Below are 19,363 nucleotides of genomic sequence, written 5' to 3'. Positions count from 1 at the left end.
TAGGTATATCCAATATCAGGGAAAGGTTCTTCCCCGGGCTGGGGTTGTTGGGGTGTCTGTGCAAGGCCAGGAGCTGGATGATGATCCTTGTGATCCCTTCCAACTCGGGATATTCCAGATTCTGTGAAAAATAATCAGAATCTTGATAAGAAATGGATGAGTCTGGTCTTTCCTACTGGAGTTAGGAAAGGCATCTCCAGGTGGGAGTGCAAGAGCCCTTGCTCACACTTGGGCTCAGCCAGGAAGATCCACGGGTTGCACATCTAAATGTGATTAATCAGCTACAAGAAATCCTGAAAGAGCTGCCTCAGGAGCAGTGTTGAGGTGTTTTATCACGTGCCTGGATTGCCTTTATGAGCCTGTTGTTGATGACCCAGCCCATGGCTGCTGCTCTCCCTCCCCACTGGGACTTCAGCCTCTTCCAAAAAAAGGTGGTGGAATTTAGGCCAGAGGTTCCTCAGCATTCTGTCTGTCTGTCCCACTCTCTTCCTCCTTCCCCTTCATCCCCAAAGAATGAACATCCTCCAGGAAAGAGATGCCAGTCAGAAAAGAAGCTGATGCCTTGTTGTGGCTGCTCTCTTGTTGTGGTTCTGGGTGTTTTCCATGGCTGCTGTTGTGTATGTTCAGTCTGGCTTCAATAGACATCTTTAATTCATGTTTTTCTTGTCCTTTTAGAGGGTCGCTGAAAACCTTTGTTCATACAGTGCATCTATTACAGAAACAGACTGAGCTGGGGTCCCTGCCTGTGGCTGATGTTCTCTACAGGTTTGTAGAACTTTTATCAACTTTTCCAGCTGCTCTGAAAATGTGTTAAGTGCATGTAGGGAGGAGTGTATTTAGAAGTGATTAAAAGGCTTTAGAGTTATTGAAAGCTTTAGGGAAGATGGAGATTTAGTCATGTGCAGGAGACATTAGAAAATCAAATCTAAAAGCATTGATTGGGTTTTGGGTGTTTTTATTTTTTTCATTAAATATTGATGATTCATTTAAGTGGCTTATGAACTCTGACAGAGTAATTACTTTAAATACATCTTTGTCTTAAGTTTTAATTTAGCTATTTTTTCCTACTGCTTTTCTTTATGAAATTTTGTTTTATTTTCTGCTTAAAGGTTGTTGCTTTTGGAGGGAGGCCCTGGATCCCCCTCCTGCCTGCTTGGAGGGAAGCACATCGTGTCCTGGGGCTTTGAGGACATGTTACCTGCCCCTGATGCCAACACTGGTGCCAGCAGTGAGAACAAAGGTGAATTATTTCATCCCTGTCACTATCAGCAGAGGAGGACAGGGTGCTTTAAGTGCTGATAATTGTTTAAAGATGAATGTAAAACTTTAGAGTTGGGGCTCAAAAAATGCTCCTGAAGAGCAGCTGCTGGTTTAAACTGTCAGGTTGTGGGAAAGAGTCCAAAGCAGTTGATCCAGTGACCCTTCCTGACTCCAGTGGGAATTTTTCAGAGGGGTCAGACAGAGTTTGGATATTATCCCCTCGTTAGAGCATAATCACTGCCCTGTGCACTATCCCTGTGTTCAATAGCCAGCTATCAGTGGCACAGCAAGTTTATTTTTAGAAGTACAAATTCAGTGGGTTTTTTTTCCCCCACTCTTCCCTACTCTGCTATTGTTTCTACCCAGATGATTCTGAAATTCTTTTACTAATGGTTTCTTTTGTATTTCTTTTCCTGAATTCATTCTGTTTTTACTGCTTTGTTTGTTTACTATTTTTGTAATAAATAAGAGTTCACATGGTTTTAGAAATGTTCAAGCTTTGATGATGACATATAATGCAATCCATAGGAAATCAAAAATCTGAGTTGTTATTTTAGGCTACCTGCAGATTTATTGGAGACACCTCCTTTTAGGTGTTTAGGCAAGAGAGTGAGTGGAGTTTTCCTTCCCAAGCTGAGTGTCCAGATCCTGTGAACTTCAATTGATTGACTGGACTTGTGTCCCATCATGATTATTATTAATTACTGCTCTGTGTTTCAAATACATTTTGTCTTAATTGAAGTGTTCAGAGGTGGGAGGGTCTGAGCAGCTTTAGGAGAATCACAGAGTTGGGCAGAAATGAGATCAATGCTCAATATTAGATTCTTCTTCCCTCTCACACTGAGGCCATCTGAGCACATCTGAGGCTTGAAGGAGATGTGAAGAAACCCCTGTGTCTCCTGGGCTGTGCCTGTGTTACAGCAGCTCCTAGAGCACCCAGTAATAAATTCAGTATTAGAAAAGGGCCATGAGCACGTGCTGCTTTCCATGGGGTGTAACCCCCAGGGAGAATTCCCAGCTGGAATGTTACAGGGGTGCTCTCTGCTGTCCTTGCTCCTGCTCCAGATGCAGACCTGGGCCGGTGCCTTGCAGCCGACGGGCTCTACCTGTACACGACCAATTCCGTGGGCAGGGGAATCAGCAAGCTGGGATCAGGTCTGCATGGAACCCTGAGGTAAGGGACACTTCAGTGCTGGCTGAGAGCAGAGCTGCTGGAACCACAAAGTTCCTGTTTGGGGAAGCCTCTCCCCAGTGTTGGGAGTAGCAAGACTGGAGGATGTGGAGGTTGGAGGGAGATGATCTCTAAGGTCTCTCCCAACCCAAACCAGTCTGTGATTCCATAATATTGTGAATTTTCATTAAATGCTATTTTAATGTGTTGGGCTTCTCATCTGAAATTCTTCTTGAGTGTGTTTGGTCTAAAATTAACAAGTTGAGGTTAGGAGGGACCTGTGGAGGCCATTAGTTCAACCTCCACAGTAGCAGAATTTTAGATTAGATTTTGTTTTTTAATGTCTAGTAAGTTGATTCTTTGCTGAGAGGGATATACTACAGACCAGTTCTGTGACATTTTATTTATAGCTGAGTTTGTGAGTGTTTGTTTGCTAATTATGTCATTCATTAAGTAATTAGTGCAGCTGTGACTCACTGTACCTCCTTGCTTCTTCATTGCTTGAAAACCACGAGGCTTTTTACACTTAAAGCCTTTCACAACAAAAATTGTTGACTTGAATTTAAGTTCAGTCAAAGTTCAGTGCTGTGGTTGTGAGTTGTTACTGGAAAAAAAACCCCAAAGAATCAGGGCAGGGTTGAAGGAGTTTGAACATCCTGGTGGGTTTTTTCCAGGGGATTTGTGTACTGCCGGAACGAGGAGCTGGAGACGGGCTGGGTGGCTTTTGGCAATGGCAAACTCCTCCATCGGCCCGTGTCCTTTGATAGCAAACCTCACTACCTGTTCCAGCTCGTGGATCAACATACCCTGCAGGTAAAGGGGACAGGGTTATGGGACAGGAACAAAACAGGCTGAATGAATCACACACATTTTAGCTTTAATTACTTTTATCCTTCTTATTTTGTCAAGCTGTGTTTTTCTAACCCTGCCTTGAAGTGACTGTGTGGTGAGTGTGTGAGTTATGGTAGAGATGTTACTGTTTCAGTGTGTCTTACATATAAATATATGTTTTTATTCATAGTTACACTGTTCTGTATAGAGCTTGTTCATCCTAGAGGAGACTGAGGGGAGACCACCCCAATCCTGGGACAGGACCCAGGGAACGGCTGGAGCTGTCTCAGGACAGGGTTAGGTTGGGTATCAGGGAAAGGTTCTTCTCCCAGAGGGTGCTGGCACTGCCCAGGCTCCCCAGGGAATGGTCAAGGCTGCCAGAGCTCCAGGAATGTTAGGACACCGCTCCCAGGGATGCACAAGGTGGGATTGTTGGGGTGTCTGTGCAGGGCCAGAGTTCGATAATGATCCCTGAGGGTCCCTTCCCACTCAGGATATTCCATGATTCCAGTGTGGTCACATCTTAAAGCAATCAAACAACAGCAAAATGGACTTCGATTTAAATCAATAATGTGTTCTTCCTGAACAGCTCTTTGTTCTTCCCCTGTCCCAAAATTCAGGTGCTGCTTTCAGATCTGGTTGTGATTTGTAGATAAACAACTGTTGCCCTTTGTAAAACTGAGGTAGTTTGTTTAGTTTGGGGTTTTTCCTGCTGTGGTTTTAAGGATGGATATGCACATTTATGTCCAGTGTGTTTCCTGACACAGAGAACGTTTAGATTCCCCTTTTCTTCTCAAGTTTCAAGCAGTGTTTGAGAGAAGTTGCAGAAGTAGGTGACTCAATAGGATGTGTATTTTCCTTGTGGTACTGTGGGTTTGTTCTCCATCATTAGAGAGGAGATGATCCTTTTATTTTTAGATAGGATAAATTTGAGATCTATGAGCTGGTTTGGATATTTGGCAAATATCACAGAATAGCTGTTGGTAATAAATCAATGTAATGCTACTACTAAGTCCAATATTAAGCCTCTTCTGCTCTAACTGCATTTGATCTCTATTTATTTTTCATACTGTTCATACTTGCAAGGCCAAACTGCAAAGTCAGACCTGTTAAGATGTTTTCTGTCTCATAGGTATGTCAGATAATCCCAATGCCAGTAAATCACTTCCCAGTTGGCAGCACTATGACCACCGTGCATCTTTCTTCAGATGGCACCTTTTTCTACTGGATTTGGTCTCCTGCAAGCCTCAACGAAAAAACTCCCAAAGGCCACTCTGTCTTTATGGATATTTTTGAAATTATAGTAAGCAAATCCTGTGTTTTCTATGCCTGATGTCAGTAGCATGACCCAGTTTAAATATCAGCATTTTCTAATTGACATATTAGGTTTGGATATTTATGGGCGTGATCTGAATGGATTTATGTGAAATAACTGAGCAGAACAGAAGGTGAACTATGCAATTCCATGTCCAGAGGATTATTATATTTAGCAATATGAATTCTCTTGTAGCATAAAATGTGTTTTTTATGTCTGTATTTCTGCTCAGCAGAGGAGGATGGAGTGGGATGGTGGAGCTGGAATTGGGAGGCTGTAGTAGTACAACTCATGGAAAATCCCTAACGCTCTAAATCACATCTTCATTAAGAGATGCATTCTGCAGTAAAACATCCCCTGAACATCATGGTCTGAAGAAACCATTGCTCACACTTTTTGCCTGGAAAATGGTTCAGAGCTAAATGATTTCAAGTGAAACACCACTAAGAAAATACAAGAGGATTATGTATTTTTAAGCAGAGTTTCCTAAACAAACTCAGGTTTATGACGAGCAGTTCTGTCTTTGAGAACAGACATAAATAGAAGATATCCTGTGAAATATCTCAGAGATATTAGATGTCATCTGTTAAATTATTCTATTGAACCATGAAGTCACAAACAAAAAGATACTCCTGTCTTGCTTTCAGAACTTTATTTTTGCAAGAGCTTCTGTCAGCAAAGTTTCACTTCATATTCCTACCCAATACAATTCGGGTGATCTCTCACCTGTGGAGTCCAACATCTAAAGTATTTTTCCTCCCATTTTACTAGGTAGAAAATGGCATTTGTATAGCAAATCCTCTGCAGGAAAGAATTATCCTGATGAGGAAAGAGGGGGAATCTGCCAAGAGCATCAATGAGATGCTGCTGAGCCGCCTGTCCCGGTACCGCGCCTCCCCCTCGGCCACCCTCGCTGCTCTCACCGGCTCCACCATCTCCAACACCCTCAAGGAGGACCAGGCAGGTCAGCATCGCTTCACTTCTCATTTCCTAGCACACACAGCATCCATCCTGCTTATTACTGACCTTCTAGGACAGGTTTTAAAAAAATCAGTTTGTGATTTTTGTCTTTTTTCCCCAAATTTGCACAGTATTTGCTTAATGCTGATTCCTTTGCTAAATTAGGATTGTGTTAGGTGTGGAAATGGGAAGCACCCTTTTCCAATTTAATTTTTGAACTAGTTTGGGGAATCTGAGAGTTGCATTTCTCTGCTGGCAGCTCAACTGGGCTTCTAATTGGTGTGTAAAAATGGCCTGCAGGTTAAGAAAATGGAATTACTGCTTCGCCAGTCACTGGAATATTACAAATCATAGGTGATTTTGTGCTTTTTCAAGGTTATCTGTACAATGTTTGGGTGTTCTTTTATGGAAACAACCCAAGTTAATGATGGAATTTTGAAAGAACTTCACTGACAAATTTCAGGATGATCTGAAGCTTTGTTAGATTTATCTGAAGATTTTTTTCAGTTTATCTTGAATTATTTCTCTTCCTCCTTCAGAAGTACATGAGTTTTCTTTCTTCAATTTGAAACAATTGAGAGTGTTTCCATAAAAATAAATTATACATTAAATGGCTCTGCTTCCAGGGAGTTTGGCAAGGAGTTAGCTCAGAGAGCTATTTTAAAGGTTGTGTTTTGCCATTTAACAACTCAACTGCTATAGGAAAAGGAGAGTAAGTGGCTATTCTTGGCTAATTCTTGAGTCAGCACTCAAAAAGTGTTGATCAGCTGGTGCAGGAAGATGATCATTTGGGCTGTCTACGTTTCATGAGGAGCAGGAGAACTTAATGCATAGTGAATCTCAAGTGATCTCTGTGTCTGAGGGATCATTTGGCTCCAAGTGCTTTCAATGTAATTAGCACCACACCTTTCTTAATAGCTTTGGTCATACCTAATTTTTAGATTTATTTTCATTTGAAGTTTTCTTTAGTTGAATAACCCATGGAAAACTCTTTGTAACCTTGTGGGGATTGATGCTGAATGTGTGAGGTTGGGAGGTCACAGAGAAGTCATGGCTACCCCATCCCTGGAAATGCTCAAGGCCACGTTCATGGAATTCTGAGCAGCCTGGTCCCTGTGTGCAAGGTTGGACTGGGATGACCTCGACGATCACTTCCAACCCAAACCATTCTGGAATTCTGTCAAAACTCCTTAACAGAGCTTCTCCCAGTTCCCTTGAAGCCCTGAGCAGAGCTCTGCTGTGTTCTGCAGAGTGCAGTTTGTGACCTTTCTCTGGTGCCCATTGCAGCTGCCAACACGAGCTGTGGGCTGCCCCTGAAGATGCTGAGGAAGACCCCAATCTACACCTGTGGGACGTACCTGGTGATGCTGGTGCCGCCCCCGGGGGGCTCGGGCAGCTCGGCCACGCGCTCGCTCTTCGGGGGCACCAGCGCTCTGTCCTCCTTAAAAAGTAAGTCAGAGCCATTTGTGGCAGGTTGGGAGCCCTTGTCTGTCTGGAATGCAATAAACTTCTCAGGAATTGATTGGAGCTGTGTTTCTGTGTAGTTCTTGCCTCCAGCCTGGTGTTCAACATCTCGGACGGGCAGTTCACCAGCAGGGCGGATCTCATCGATGCTGCGGGCAGCTCGCTCGGACGGGGGGCTCTGGTGCCAGGGCTTGGTAAGGAATATAGCAGTCCCTCAGATCCTAAAACATCCATCTGGGTTTGAATTTGCAGTCAGCAGCTGTGCAGTGGGGGTTGCGTGTCCACGGTGAAATTTTATAAACTTTTAGAGCAAATAGTTTGGATTTATGATGCCCATAAAGATGCTTTAGTCTGGTTTTCTACTCAATTGATGTGTGAAATATTTTCCTTCTCTCAGGTGCCTGTTACGATACAATGAATAACATGATCTGGACGTGCTCCAATGATTACATTGATCAGTGGTGCAATCCTGGGAACCAGGCATTCCACTGTGTGTGCCAGAGGCTGGGAGTGAGTCACGTCATCGCAGAGCCCAAAGGTGAGGGGAACCCACAAGTCAGCACTTTGTGCAAAAGGGAAGTGAAACAGAGCAGTGGCAGAGAATAAACAGACAGAAACCGCTTTGCTGTTAAAAGCTGAGTTAACTCCTGAAAAGAGTTGTAAATATTGGTCATGGTTTAGCTTTGATTTGAGAGGGAAGAGTACAGAGTGAGATGTGTGGAAGATTCCAGATTCTTGCTGCCTTCAGCACATAAAAAGGTGTTTTGGGTAATCCTTTCATGCTCTGAAGTCAATTTATTGCCTTTTAGAAGCAAAGGCCAATGATCCAATCCGTGTTTATAGACAGCATTTGAACTCCTCTCCTTGCAGGGGATGCAACAACCACAAACGAGGTCATTAACCAGTTACTGCACCATGTTGGTGCCATGTGCATCCACCAACTCAACCTCCTGGCAGCCAGCAACAACCTCCCCATCAGCAATTTTCTGGGCAAGCAGCATCCCATTGAAGCCCATCACCTGAGCAGCATCTGTGACATTATGGAAAAGGCCATGGTCAATGGAGACACCTGCATCATCCGCTGCATCCTCGTTGTCTTCCAGGTACAGAACCTTAAATGGACTTCAAAATTCACATAGAAAAATGAAAAACTTAGTTTGGAGTACAGGCAACCACTGGTTGTCTTTTTATTTAATTTTTTCTCCATTAGAATCCATGTAATGGAGGTTGATTTAGCAGTGGCTTTGCAATATTTTATATATTCATGTAAGAACCCTAATTTAAATATAATACCTACCTTTGCAGATTAAAATAAAGAGGTTAATTTCTTCTTTCTTTGTATCCCCCCTGTCCATTCTTTGATTCAAAATCAGATTCTGACTCTCAGATTTCTGGACCCACACAAATAGTTTGAGAAACTGACAGCAGAAAACAAGTTCACATAAGTAATGTTTATATTTTTAATATTAATATTGTCATGTTTAATTTTTTTTAGGTGGTTTTTAAATTTTTCTTCAGCCCCCAAACTGAAAGGAACAGAGACATTGTCAGAAGGTCTGGGCTGTTACTGTGGCAATTACTGATGGCCCCAAGGGATCAGATCTGCTCTGAAATCCAGAAGGAAGTTTGTCTGGCTATTAGGTGAATATCCATTTTATCAAGCTCAACTTAACTTGGATTTTAGTTTCTTGGAAATGGAGTGACAGATGAACATTCACATTGTATTCAGTTTAATTTTACATTAATCTGAGAAAATGTATGGATTTTAAGATATAAAATGATAAAATTATTACAGTTTGTGTCTGTGGAAGGAGAGAAATACAATCTATTTGTCTTGATAAAATACAGGTAGTAATTACTTTCTTACTTTAAATTTACTTTGCTTTTACTTGCTTTCCTAAGGATTTTTTTTAAAATGTTTATTATAATTGCTAAATTCAAGCAACATTTCCTTGAATGAGTTCCTTATTTAGCTGATGTGGTGTTCAGGAAAGGGCAAAGCTGGTGTTGGCAGCTCTTACCTCAGTGTTTTGGGTGGTTACACTGGAATTCTCCTGAACAAAAGGAGCATCAGGAGAAGCAAAAATTAATAATACTGGAGGGGTTAATAATACTGGAGGGGTTAATAATACTGGAGGGGTTAATAATACTTGAGCAATGCTCTGAGACTGAAGGCCCAAGAGGGGGAAAAGAACCAGTGTGGTTGTATCTCCTGAAAAGGAGATTACTGAAACCTCAGGGCCAAGGAATGCTGGCTCCAGCGTGCCAAGGACAAACAGAACCTGCATTTTCCAGTGGGAAGTGCTCCAGAGGTTGAGAAGAAAATCTTTTGAAGATCAACCTGCATTTTCATGGTGTGAATCACGACATTCTGAATTTCTGTGGCTCTGTGCAACTCTGAGTGAGGAATAGTTTGGCTCAGGAGGATTACCTGGCATTTTCAGGGTTGTACTTTCTGACAGGGACAAGTGTCTCCTGTCACCTGCATGGATACTTTGTAAATACCTGTGTGTTCCAGTGCCTGGTTAAACAGCTCCAGGATGGGCGCTGGGTGATGTTTCCTTCTCCTGTTCTCTCCTTGGGGGATTCTGGTGCCAGTGGAACCCTCAAAGGGAGCTGGCAGCGTGTGATAACTTTTCCTGAGGTTTCTATCAGAGTAGATCAGCATGAGCCAAAGGGAAGGAAGCTGCAGTAATCTCTGCTGTCACTGTGAAGCTGAAAAACATCCCAGTTTTCTTTTCTGTTACTGAAAAAGAAAAGGGAAAGGAAATGGCAAAGTTGCATAATGATTTCAGCACTTCACACAGGCTTGAAGTGCTCCTTTGAAGTGATTGTGATCTGATGGGGGAATTCACATAGAAAAGACAGAGTTCATCACAAGTTAGAGGGAAAAAGTCTCCACCTGGAATGTTTCTGCAGAGCTGGGGTGTTCCTGAAATGCTCCTTCCAGAATATTCTGTGTAGCTTAAACTAAGTAGAGCAGGTCTCCAAAAAGTACAAAACTATAGCAGTAGTGATTCCTTGATTATTGTATTTGTATTTTCCACTGTTGTTGGCACAGAGAAGCCTCAGCTCTTACCCCATCACCAGAGTTTTTGGAGTTTTTCCCTGAGCCATCACCATTTTTCCTGACATCTCTGTTTCTTAACAAACTGATTGTGCTGCCCTGTGTGCCAGTGATGAATGAGGAGTTTTCCAGAGGGAAGCAAATACCTCTTGGAGAAGCTTTGGGACCTAAATAATAAAATATAATTGATTACAAGAAATTCCTGGAGAAAACAGCTGTTTATGCCCTAATATTGATTGTTAAAATCTGGAGGATGCTCTTCTAAGCCTTTACAAAGACACTGTAAATGTTCCATCAGATGCTGAGTCTGTGGTGCCATTTGTCACATGTCCACTGAAATGGTTTTGTTCACTTCTGAATCTATCAAGTAATGCATGGTTTTATTTTTTCCTTAGCTCTGGTTTAAATATCCTGTATCCTGGAGAAGCAGAAATCAATAATTTATTGAAATTGGTCTTAACTGAAGGTGAGAATGTCTTATTACCAGGTGAGAGTGGGGTTTTTCTGAGAACAAAAAATCAAAGTACATCTGAAGCTTAGAGGGAGAACGATTTGGGATATTGGGCACTACTCTGCTTTAAATCCCATGCTTTTCTATGAAATTATGGAATGCTTCAACTTCCAAAAGGGGTAGGTCAGGTGGAGAAAAGGAGTATTTGCAAGTGCCCAGTAATCAGGGGTGATGTTAGACCTCAGTGAAGGGGGAATAATGTCCTCGAGTTGACCAGGAAATGGGAATCTGGCTTTGGAAGCAGCTGATGCTCAGTAATTTGTTACTTCACAGGATCATGTTGGTGCTCAGTGCTGGGAATTTGCAACAGTGCCATGGGCAGGGAAAGTGCTTCCAGTCTGGTCACCCTGGGAATGCAGCCATTCCTGAGCTGTAGCCTGTGTTAAATGAGGTATTGGGGAAATAAAATCTATCTGTAAAACACTGCTTTGCAAAAGGTTTTTATTTCCCTTTCAGGAGAGAGGAACAGTGGCCTCTCCCAGCTCCGGGATGTTATCCTGACCAATTTAGCTGAGCAGCTGCAGAACAATAGATTTGGAAGTGAAGAAGATGAACATTATAGGTAAAAAGCCTCTGTTTATAGGGTATTTCTCTGTTATTTGATTGAAGTGAGCTTCCAGGAACTTCTGCTGGAACTGCTTGGTGTGTTCCTGTGGTGTGACCTGAATGTTTGTGTCTCTGGGGGAAGATTTCATTAGGGTGAGGGAGAGATTTGATATTTTAGGGCAAAATTTGGATGTTTCTGTACCCAGACTGGGTTTGGAATTCTCTGTCCCCTGCCATGTTCATGGTAAATTTGAATGAGAATTTAATAAATATGATTTTATAGCATTTCTCTGCATATCATGGGTGACTTTCCAGCAGTAAAATTGCCTGTTCAAGTTGGGAGGAGTCTTTTATTGGAGCCATAAGAAATCACAGATTTATATCAGCTCAGTGCAGCAAACCCCTGGAAATCTGTTGTCCTTGTTAAACATTTCAGCCTTGGGGTTTTTTGTGTCTGAAATTGAAGTTTGATCCTTGTTTAGGTTTCCCATAATTTGGGATCCAGCTTGCAGAGTGAGCTGTACAAAATGCACAATAATTAATGATTAACATTTTCCACCTTTCTTGCCTCTCCTGAAGACTCAATGATGAACTCTTGCACTACATCCTCAAGATTGTTGTCCGAGAATCTTGTGTCTTAATCACCAAGTGCCAAACTGTATCTAAAGATGACTTTCAAAGGCTTCTTTCAACTGTGCCTGTAAGTAGAATGTGTTTTGATAAAAGTATTTCTGCTTTTGGCTTCTTTTCTTCCTTGGATCCATCCTCTTCACTGAGTACAAGGAGGTGAAACTTTTATAGTTGTGTCTTAACAAATCCAGGAGAAGAATTGTCTTTGTGCTGTGCAGGGAAGAAAAAAATAATTTCTCACAACAAAGGAAATCATTCAGTAATGCTGGAACTGTTTTTTACATGGATTTATTTTCAAGTTGCTCTGGTTACTGTTCAGTTTGAACAAAGTTTATGATCTCAATATTCGAATCATTACAGCAGCTTAAAAGAATCAAACATGCAGTTGTGTATTGTGGTTCATCCAGGCTGAAAGAGTTACCAGTGACAGAAATGAGTTAAAGCTGACATTTGGTGGTAAAACTATGGGCAGGTGTTTCCAGCAGGATCAGCTCTCTGAGAAAGGGAGGTTCAGCTTCCATAAAATCACTGGGAGGGGCTGGATCTCCTGGCCTGTGGGGAAACAGGAGTGGCATGGAACCATCACCTTCAGGACTGTGAATTACATTTATCTCTCTGGTGGCACAATTTTTCAGAATTAATTAATTCTTAGAGTTTTTGAATATTGCTATAATGTTCCAAACCTGAACAAAGTTATGCTGCCTCTTTATATTTTTGTGAGTTGTTTCAGAAAATTCAAAATTTTGCAAACTATTTCTTTTCTTGAATATACAAAATTATCTTTTTGCTCTTTCTTTTCTTCTTCCTCAACATTTTTTTCCTCTCTCCAACTTCCAAGTGTGAGGCTTGCCTGACTCAGGGTTGGTGAAGGGTTTGGATAATGCAAAGTTTTACTTATTTGTGTTCAAGGCTGCGTCCTCGTGCTTGCGGTACCTGATGGCTGTGCAGAACCACCTCCTCAGTAACACTATTTTGATTAAACCTGATGACAATGATGACAGTGACAGCTCCTTGCAGGGAGAGACATTGAAGGTACAGGTAAACACCAAGTTTTATTCTAGTATGGCTCTCTCCAGTCAGTGTGCCTGTGACATCTTGGTCCTGCAGTGTATGTGCTGTTTGCTGATGGTTCTTCTTCTTTTGATAGAGTTAAATAGCTGGGGAACAGGGAAAAACAGTCCAGAGCAAAATCTGAAGTTATTCTGATTTAGTTACTGATTTAATTCAGGATTCCAGCTTGCATTCCCTATTTTCAGGGCAAGCAGACACTTCCTTTTATAAATACATGTATAATGAGATTTGAAATAGATTTTAATTAATATGTGCTAGTAGGATTGCTGGCACGGGAATTTCCTTTCCTGGACACATTACCCCAGACACTTTTTCTTCTCCAAATCACTCAGGTGGTCCTTGAAAAAAATATTTTTAAATAAATAGAAAAGGGTTTTTTTATTTGCCTTAGCTGGCTTCTGCTTTTATGCAGTTTAAATGAACTAAGTTTGTGTAGAACCACCTCCATCAGTTGTCTGAAATACAGAGAATAAAATTTGTGGCAAGGAAGCTGTTAGAGGACAGGCTTTGGGTGGTAGAAGTTTATTAAAATGCTGCATTTCACACTGCTTCATCCAACTCCCAGGTTTGCCCAGGTTTTGGTAATAATTCTTCCCTAATGGAATTGATTTCTGAATTTCTGGTATTTTGTTGAGCTGGTTCTCTCTGCTGCTCTTTGAGGCTGTGAGTGTTTGTGAGGCTGTGTGTGTTTGTGAGCTGTTGCAGTTGGAAGTGATTTGTTCAGGCTCATTGAGTAAATGCTAAACATTGGAGTATTTTTCTTGTTTCACTATTCACGCCGTGTTCATTGTTCAGTTTCTCTCTCTGCAGTGCTCCTCATCCCTGCTAGGACATTGTGTCACCAGTCCTGTCCCTTGGCTGGCTCTCAGCTCTCTCCTGTGCTGGACTTGGGGCTTCCTTCCCTCTAGAAACTGGATGTGCATCCTGTAAAACATGCACCTAGTTTCTCCCAGCACTTTGGGGCTTAACATTAATCAAATTTAAGTCTTGGATGAATCTCCTGCTGCAGGCCTGCCAGGTCACATAATCATTCTTTTCATTTGGAAATCCATCTTTTTGTTCTCTTGTCCTTTTTTGGGGGGGATTCTCTAAGAATTTAAGTATTCTGTAACTTTTTTTTTTTTTTTCTCACTTAGGAACTCAAGACCAGCATTTTGTCTCTTGCCACACAAATTCTGACAGGATGTGATGAAGTCTTAGAAATGCTGCAACAAGTCACTACAGCACTAATTAACAGTGACATTTCTGACAGGGAGCAAAGGTAAGACAAGTGGGAGGATCCAAATTTGGAAACAGGGAACAGCTGCTCTATGTGGCTTATTGTACAAGCACAGTTAGCACTAATTATTCTTTATCACTTTATATTTGAGCTTTGAATGCACAGGAGCTGTTTCTTCCTGTAGCAATTGTTTAGCACTCAGCTGGAGGAGAATTTAGAATCACTCTCTGTGTCAGTTTTGATCATCTGTAGGTTGATATTTCTGTAGGAACCTCAAATTGGGAAGGTTTTAGTCAGTTGTAATGGTATTTATGAGTAGGATACCTGGAAATAAACTGTAATTAGCTGGGAATACTACTGTAAGCTAGAACAAGCAGGTTATTTTTAAATTCCTGATTCTTACATCCCTAGTAGCTGGATTAGATGTTTATGCATGACAATCCCTGGCTGCTGTTTTGATACCCTGCATATTCCATCACCTGCCCTTCCCTGTCTCCCCTCCTCTTAAAAATACACCTTGGGAATGGGGTGGAAAGAAAAGCTGTGAACTTTTCTCTCCTCAAACAATCAACTCCCTGTCCCAGCTGTGTTCCAGGTTTCACTTTCTGCTTCTCTGTGCCTGCAAGATTAGTTGTGTTTATTGACAACACACAATTCCTGGGTGATATTTTCATATGAGCTCGTGTTCAAACATATTTTTGTAGCTGCAGATCCTTTTCAAGTCCTTTGAGCTCCATGTGCTGGGAGCTGATATCCACACTGGTGCATTTGTGTTTGATGGGGACTTTCATCCTGTGCCCAGGGGAGCTTATCCTTCTCTGAGTAATTATTAAACTGTTGATTTACTGTCTCTGCTCTCAGATTGTTCAGTGAGAGTTGTCAGCAATTCAAGGTCACTGACACTTGGGAGAAATTGTAGTGGTTTTGAGATTGTTTTGGGGATTTTGTTAACATAACACAAACATTCTCTGCTGAATTTTGAATTGCTGTTCCAAGATGAAACAGAAGTGACTAAAAGCAGAAGTGTTGCTCTATGAAAAGAGTTTTCCTGTGTAACTTTGGCTCTCTTTCCAGGTTGAAAGGCCTGGAGCAGATCACAAAGGCCACCATGCTTGGCCACCTGCTGCCTGTGCTGCTGACATCCCTGATGCACCCAAACCTGCAGACCCTGACCATGGCTGATGCCCTGATGCCTCAGCTGGTGCAGCTGGTCCTTTACACCAGCCAGGTACGGGCTCTGTGCCACCCCTGGGGTGTCAAACCTGGGGCCTGCAGCCTCCAAAACGCTGCTCAGCTTCCTCCAGGGACTCATCCACACACCAGAGTTCAGAGTTCCTCAACAGCTGCCAAAGCTGCTGATGCTGACTGTTAAATTTGACTGCTCCAGGAGCTACTCAGTGATGCTTTATTGTCAATAACAGCAGTAGGATTGTTAATTATTTCAATAATGAGCTCTTAAAATGCTTTACAGTTTGCATGTCCCTAACACTGTGTATTTTGGGCCACAGACTGCACTGCTGCTTAAAACCCAGTCTCCAGTTTTCTCAGAACTGAACAGTTCCCCCAGTTGTGCTCCAGAGCAGAAAGGGAAGCAGTTACCTGATGAGAGGTGATTTTCTTTACATTTGGGTCTTTTCATGGGATAAACTGAACTATAATTTCTATTTGAGTATTGCTGTGGAATAAAGCAGCAGTTTTTATGTGAATTAATTTTTAAAGGTGTGCTGGAATGATTTCTAAGGCTGTCTCAGTTTTATATAAGCTTTTGCAAAAGGCAATTAGTTCCAAATTTTGTTCTGTATGTAATTTTTATTCTCTATATTCAGGTTGTTTACACAGAATATGGTTTGTTTTGGTTTTTTTCCTCACTTCAAGCATTAGAAATTAATCCTAAATGTTCCTCTCACAATAAATTAGGCTAAGAAGGACCATCAAGAGAAAATGTAAATTGCTCTGGCAGCATGAGATACAGAATTAAAACCATTGCAAAGCTATTAAATGGTTTAATTTACAGAGAAATAACATTTTTAACTCCTGCATTTAAATGCTGTGTCTCAGCTCAAAGTCTTCCAGCTCCTGCTTAGGAACAGAAACAAACATCTAAAATCAAACAAAAACGCTTATTTGCAGCATTGGAGAATTTGGGATGCTGTAGAATTTGTGATAATGGGATTTTTGTGACTAAAAGTATATGAAAAGTATGAATAATGATAATAATATATATAATTATAATAATATATGTAATACATGAATTCCTTCAATACAGTCATGCCTAGAGCCAGGAGTTCCTTGTGTGTCAGTACTGAGAGGTGATTTTTAAGTAACTTATATCTTAATGTCTGAATGACAGAAATCTCTGAGATGCATTTTAGGCCCAATTCCTCACTCTAATTTCAGGATGCTGGAGGAGAAGGAAGAGCCAGGATTCCTGACTGGTTTGAAGATCCCTGCTCCCTGGGCTGCTGGGAAGACTGTGGAGACAGTGCATCCCGTCAGGGATAACTATAAATTTAAGGAAACTGTCCACATTCCAGGAGCCCGCTGTTTGTATCTTAGATTTGACAACAGATGCTCCTCCCAGTATGATTATGATAAGGTAAGCAAGGGCCAGCTCAGCACCACTGCAATGAGGGAATTCCCTCAAAAAAAAGTGGGAGTTCTGCTATGGGACAAGTGTGGGAGGCTCCAGGGGTTGGGAGGTTGAGGGGTGGTTTGGGTTGGTTTTTCCCCTCAGAAGTTCTGTTTCTGGTTTTTTAAATAATTTCAGACTGGCTCAGTCTGTCCAAGTTTCTTTCCTCATTTTTACTCATGTTCAGTTTTCCTTATTTCCCAATTTTAATCCAGCTGCTTCCTTTGATCAGCACAGTTGGTCTAAACTGGGCAGAGCTGGAGAGGTTCCTTTTTCCCTGATGATAAAGAGCTTGTTTACCTGGATTAATAATAACAAATACTTTAATTTTGAGAAAACAACCAATAGCACTTACCCACTTTGTATTATCATGGAGCTGCTTGTGCTGCTGTTTATTCTTTGGCATAGAGCAAGTCCTGTTGCTCATAAATAACTAATGAGAATTCAATATTAATTCAATATTAATGTCACCCATGACTGATTAAACTCCCCCAAAAAAATTCTGCTCCCACCAAAGTCACTGACAAAACTTTGGCTTTGCTGGGAGCAGCCCCTCACTTCCCAGGGAAGGAGTTTGCTCTGAGTCAGGGTTGCTCCTGCTCTCTGCTCCCAGCCCTGCTGTGTGAGCAGGGACAAAGCCCCTCGAAGCCCCTGCGTGCCTCAGTTTCCCCATCTGTAAAATGGGGATAATAATACTTAACCCTGCTGCCCTCACAGAGCCTGTGAGGATTGGTTCATGTGCATGGAGCGCTTCGAGAGTCGAAAGCGCGGTGGAAGTGCTAAGTATTATTATTATTATTAGGTTTTCTTGTTTTTCTCTTACAGTCTAACAGTGTATTTTATGTTTTGAAGTTGGTGATCTATGCTGGTCCTAGCACAAACAGTAGGAAGGTTGCTGAGTATGGAGGCAATACACTGGGATATGGCAGCCGTAGTGTCTTAGGAACGGGGTGGCCCAAGGACTTAGTGAAGGTACAGTATTCCCATCCACCACTCTTTCCCATAGAAAATTCCCTTTGGAAACCATGCCCAGCCCATTTTACCCTCACAGCTATGCATTCCAAGCTTTTAAATGTACACTTATCCATGATGAGATCCCTGCTCAGGGAGCTGTTGTGTCCTTGGGGGAGAGCTTTAAACTCGGCTCTGTGTTCCGTGTGATGCTTCCCTTGGAGTTTGTTTTGTGTCTTCCTGGAATTCCTGATGGAGATGTTTTGAGTCCTGGAGTCTCCAGTGGCACTGCTCTTCTCCTAAGTACACACTCCTAGGAGAAGTTCTATGCAGACTCTCTTAATATCAATTTTTTGGATAATAACCCCCAAATATATCAAGTAGCAAATGTAACAAATAAATTCCAACCATTTCTGTTGGATTTTAAAATTTCATTGGGTGCTTTTGGCAGTAAAGCTAAGAAGAATTTCTCAAACTTCTTGAAACCTTAGCATTTCAATGCTTTGGCAGTGTGTCCCCTCACTCTCTGCAGTGTGATTTTATTTTTGTTTAATATATATTTGTGCCTCTACATTGTCCCACACTAAAACTGGGCTTATTTACATTAAAAAAAACCCCACATTGTAAAAAGAAATCAAGAGATAATAAACTGGAAAGCAATTTCAGACAAGAACTCCATTGTTCACAATTAAGGGAATATGGTTTCTTTTTCACACATTGATTTTGATACTGTTCTTTTAGCAAGCTCCTTGATTAATTTGTTGTCATTCTTCTAATTGAAGAGCTTGTCCTTCAGGAAGAGAATTGTTAATTATTGCCTGGTTTCTTGCAGACAAACAGTGAAAATCAAGGCTAAGTAACACGCTGATAATTTCTGCTTTTGATTTTACAGCTATGGTTGTTCTTTTTGTTTAACTGTGGTCAGCCAGCAGCAAAACTTAACTTTTCACTAGTTAACTAAAAAAGTAGAAAATCTTAAATCATAATATCTCATTTGGGATAAAAACAACCCCCAGATGACTCTCATTAAAAGCATCCATCTATAAAATAACCACTTGTGTGAAAATCCTATTTATTTGCCTCAATTATTAAATATCTTTTCTTTCTTTTCCCCCCCTTCCTGCCGTGGATATTTGAAGGTGGAAGGAGACACAGTCACGTTCTCCTTTGAAATGCGGAGTGGGCGGGAGCACAACACTCCTGACAAAGCCATGTGGGGCTTTGCCTGCACTGTCCGAGCACAGGTATTCCAGGGGGAGAATTCCCAGGGGAGAGCTTCAGCTTCCACTGCCTCCTGCCTGCCACACATTCCACATCCATGGAAATGTGCATTTGAAATGGTTTGGGCAGTGAGACAAATCAGGTGTTGGCAAAGAAAAGAAACCTGAGTTTGGGATGCAGGGATCCCTGTGGATGGGCTGGCACTCAGGGATTCATGGAGATAGTTGTTATCAGATGTGTCTTATTTATCTCCTGGAGCCATTCCAGCATCCCTTGCTGCTTGTGGGTCAGGGTTTCTTTGTAATAACCTGAAAATCAGAGATATCCTGAGGAAATAAAGATTCCAGCCTGCAAAGAAGAGAGGGGAGGGATTCTGGGGTCAAACACAGGGAGTCTTTGAATCCCACTACAAATTGGGGTGACTGAACCAAAAATAACTCCACCTGTTCCTTCTTGGTTCAGGAAAATAATGTTTAAATCCCTTACATCTTGTCTTGAGTTGTTCTTACAAGTTGCT

The 19,363-nt window shown here is 41.6% G+C and overlaps 1 protein-coding gene across 4 annotated transcripts in view; it reads left to right on the top strand.

The window, feature by feature from the left end:
- The window catches only part of HECTD4 (HECT domain E3 ubiquitin protein ligase 4), a 64,362-nt gene that overhangs the window by 11,944 nt on the left and 33,055 nt on the right, over positions 1-19,363 (top strand). Inside the window, exons 3-23 of one of the 4 annotated variants that reach the window (XM_015644084.3) lie at positions 676-765; positions 1,110-1,240; positions 2,326-2,434; positions 3,106-3,244; positions 4,395-4,565; positions 5,349-5,541; positions 6,825-6,986; positions 7,082-7,195; positions 7,399-7,539; positions 7,872-8,104; positions 8,497-8,642; positions 10,464-10,534; positions 11,036-11,141; positions 11,705-11,825; positions 12,665-12,787; positions 13,963-14,087; positions 15,120-15,273; positions 15,554-15,654; positions 16,443-16,641; positions 17,500-17,646; positions 18,765-18,869. In XM_015644084.3, coding sequence (XP_015499570.1) covers positions 676-765; positions 1,110-1,240; positions 2,326-2,434; positions 3,106-3,244; positions 4,395-4,565; positions 5,349-5,541; positions 6,825-6,986; positions 7,082-7,195; positions 7,399-7,539; positions 7,872-8,104; positions 8,497-8,642; positions 10,464-10,534; positions 11,036-11,141; positions 11,705-11,825; positions 12,665-12,787; positions 13,963-14,087; positions 15,120-15,273; positions 15,554-15,654; positions 16,443-16,641; positions 17,500-17,646; positions 18,765-18,869 — 2,881 coding nt within the window. Of the gene's footprint in view, positions 1-675; positions 766-1,109; positions 1,241-2,325; positions 2,435-3,105; positions 3,245-4,394; positions 4,566-5,348; positions 5,542-6,824; positions 6,987-7,081; positions 7,196-7,398; positions 7,540-7,871; positions 8,105-8,496; positions 8,643-10,463; positions 10,535-11,035; positions 11,142-11,704; positions 11,826-12,664; positions 12,794-13,962; positions 14,088-15,119; positions 15,274-15,553; positions 15,655-16,442; positions 16,642-17,499; positions 17,647-18,764; positions 18,870-19,363 lie in introns of all 4 variants that reach the window. The other 3 variants (XM_015644083.2, XM_015644085.3, XM_015644086.3) reach the window with 3 other exon arrangements.

Source organism: Parus major, chromosome 15 (genome assembly GCF_001522545.3).
Source record: "Parus major isolate Abel chromosome 15, Parus_major1.1, whole genome shotgun sequence".
NCBI lineage: Eukaryota > Metazoa > Chordata > Aves > Passeriformes > Paridae > Parus > Parus major.
This window is presented reverse-complemented; position numbering and strand designations above follow the sequence as displayed.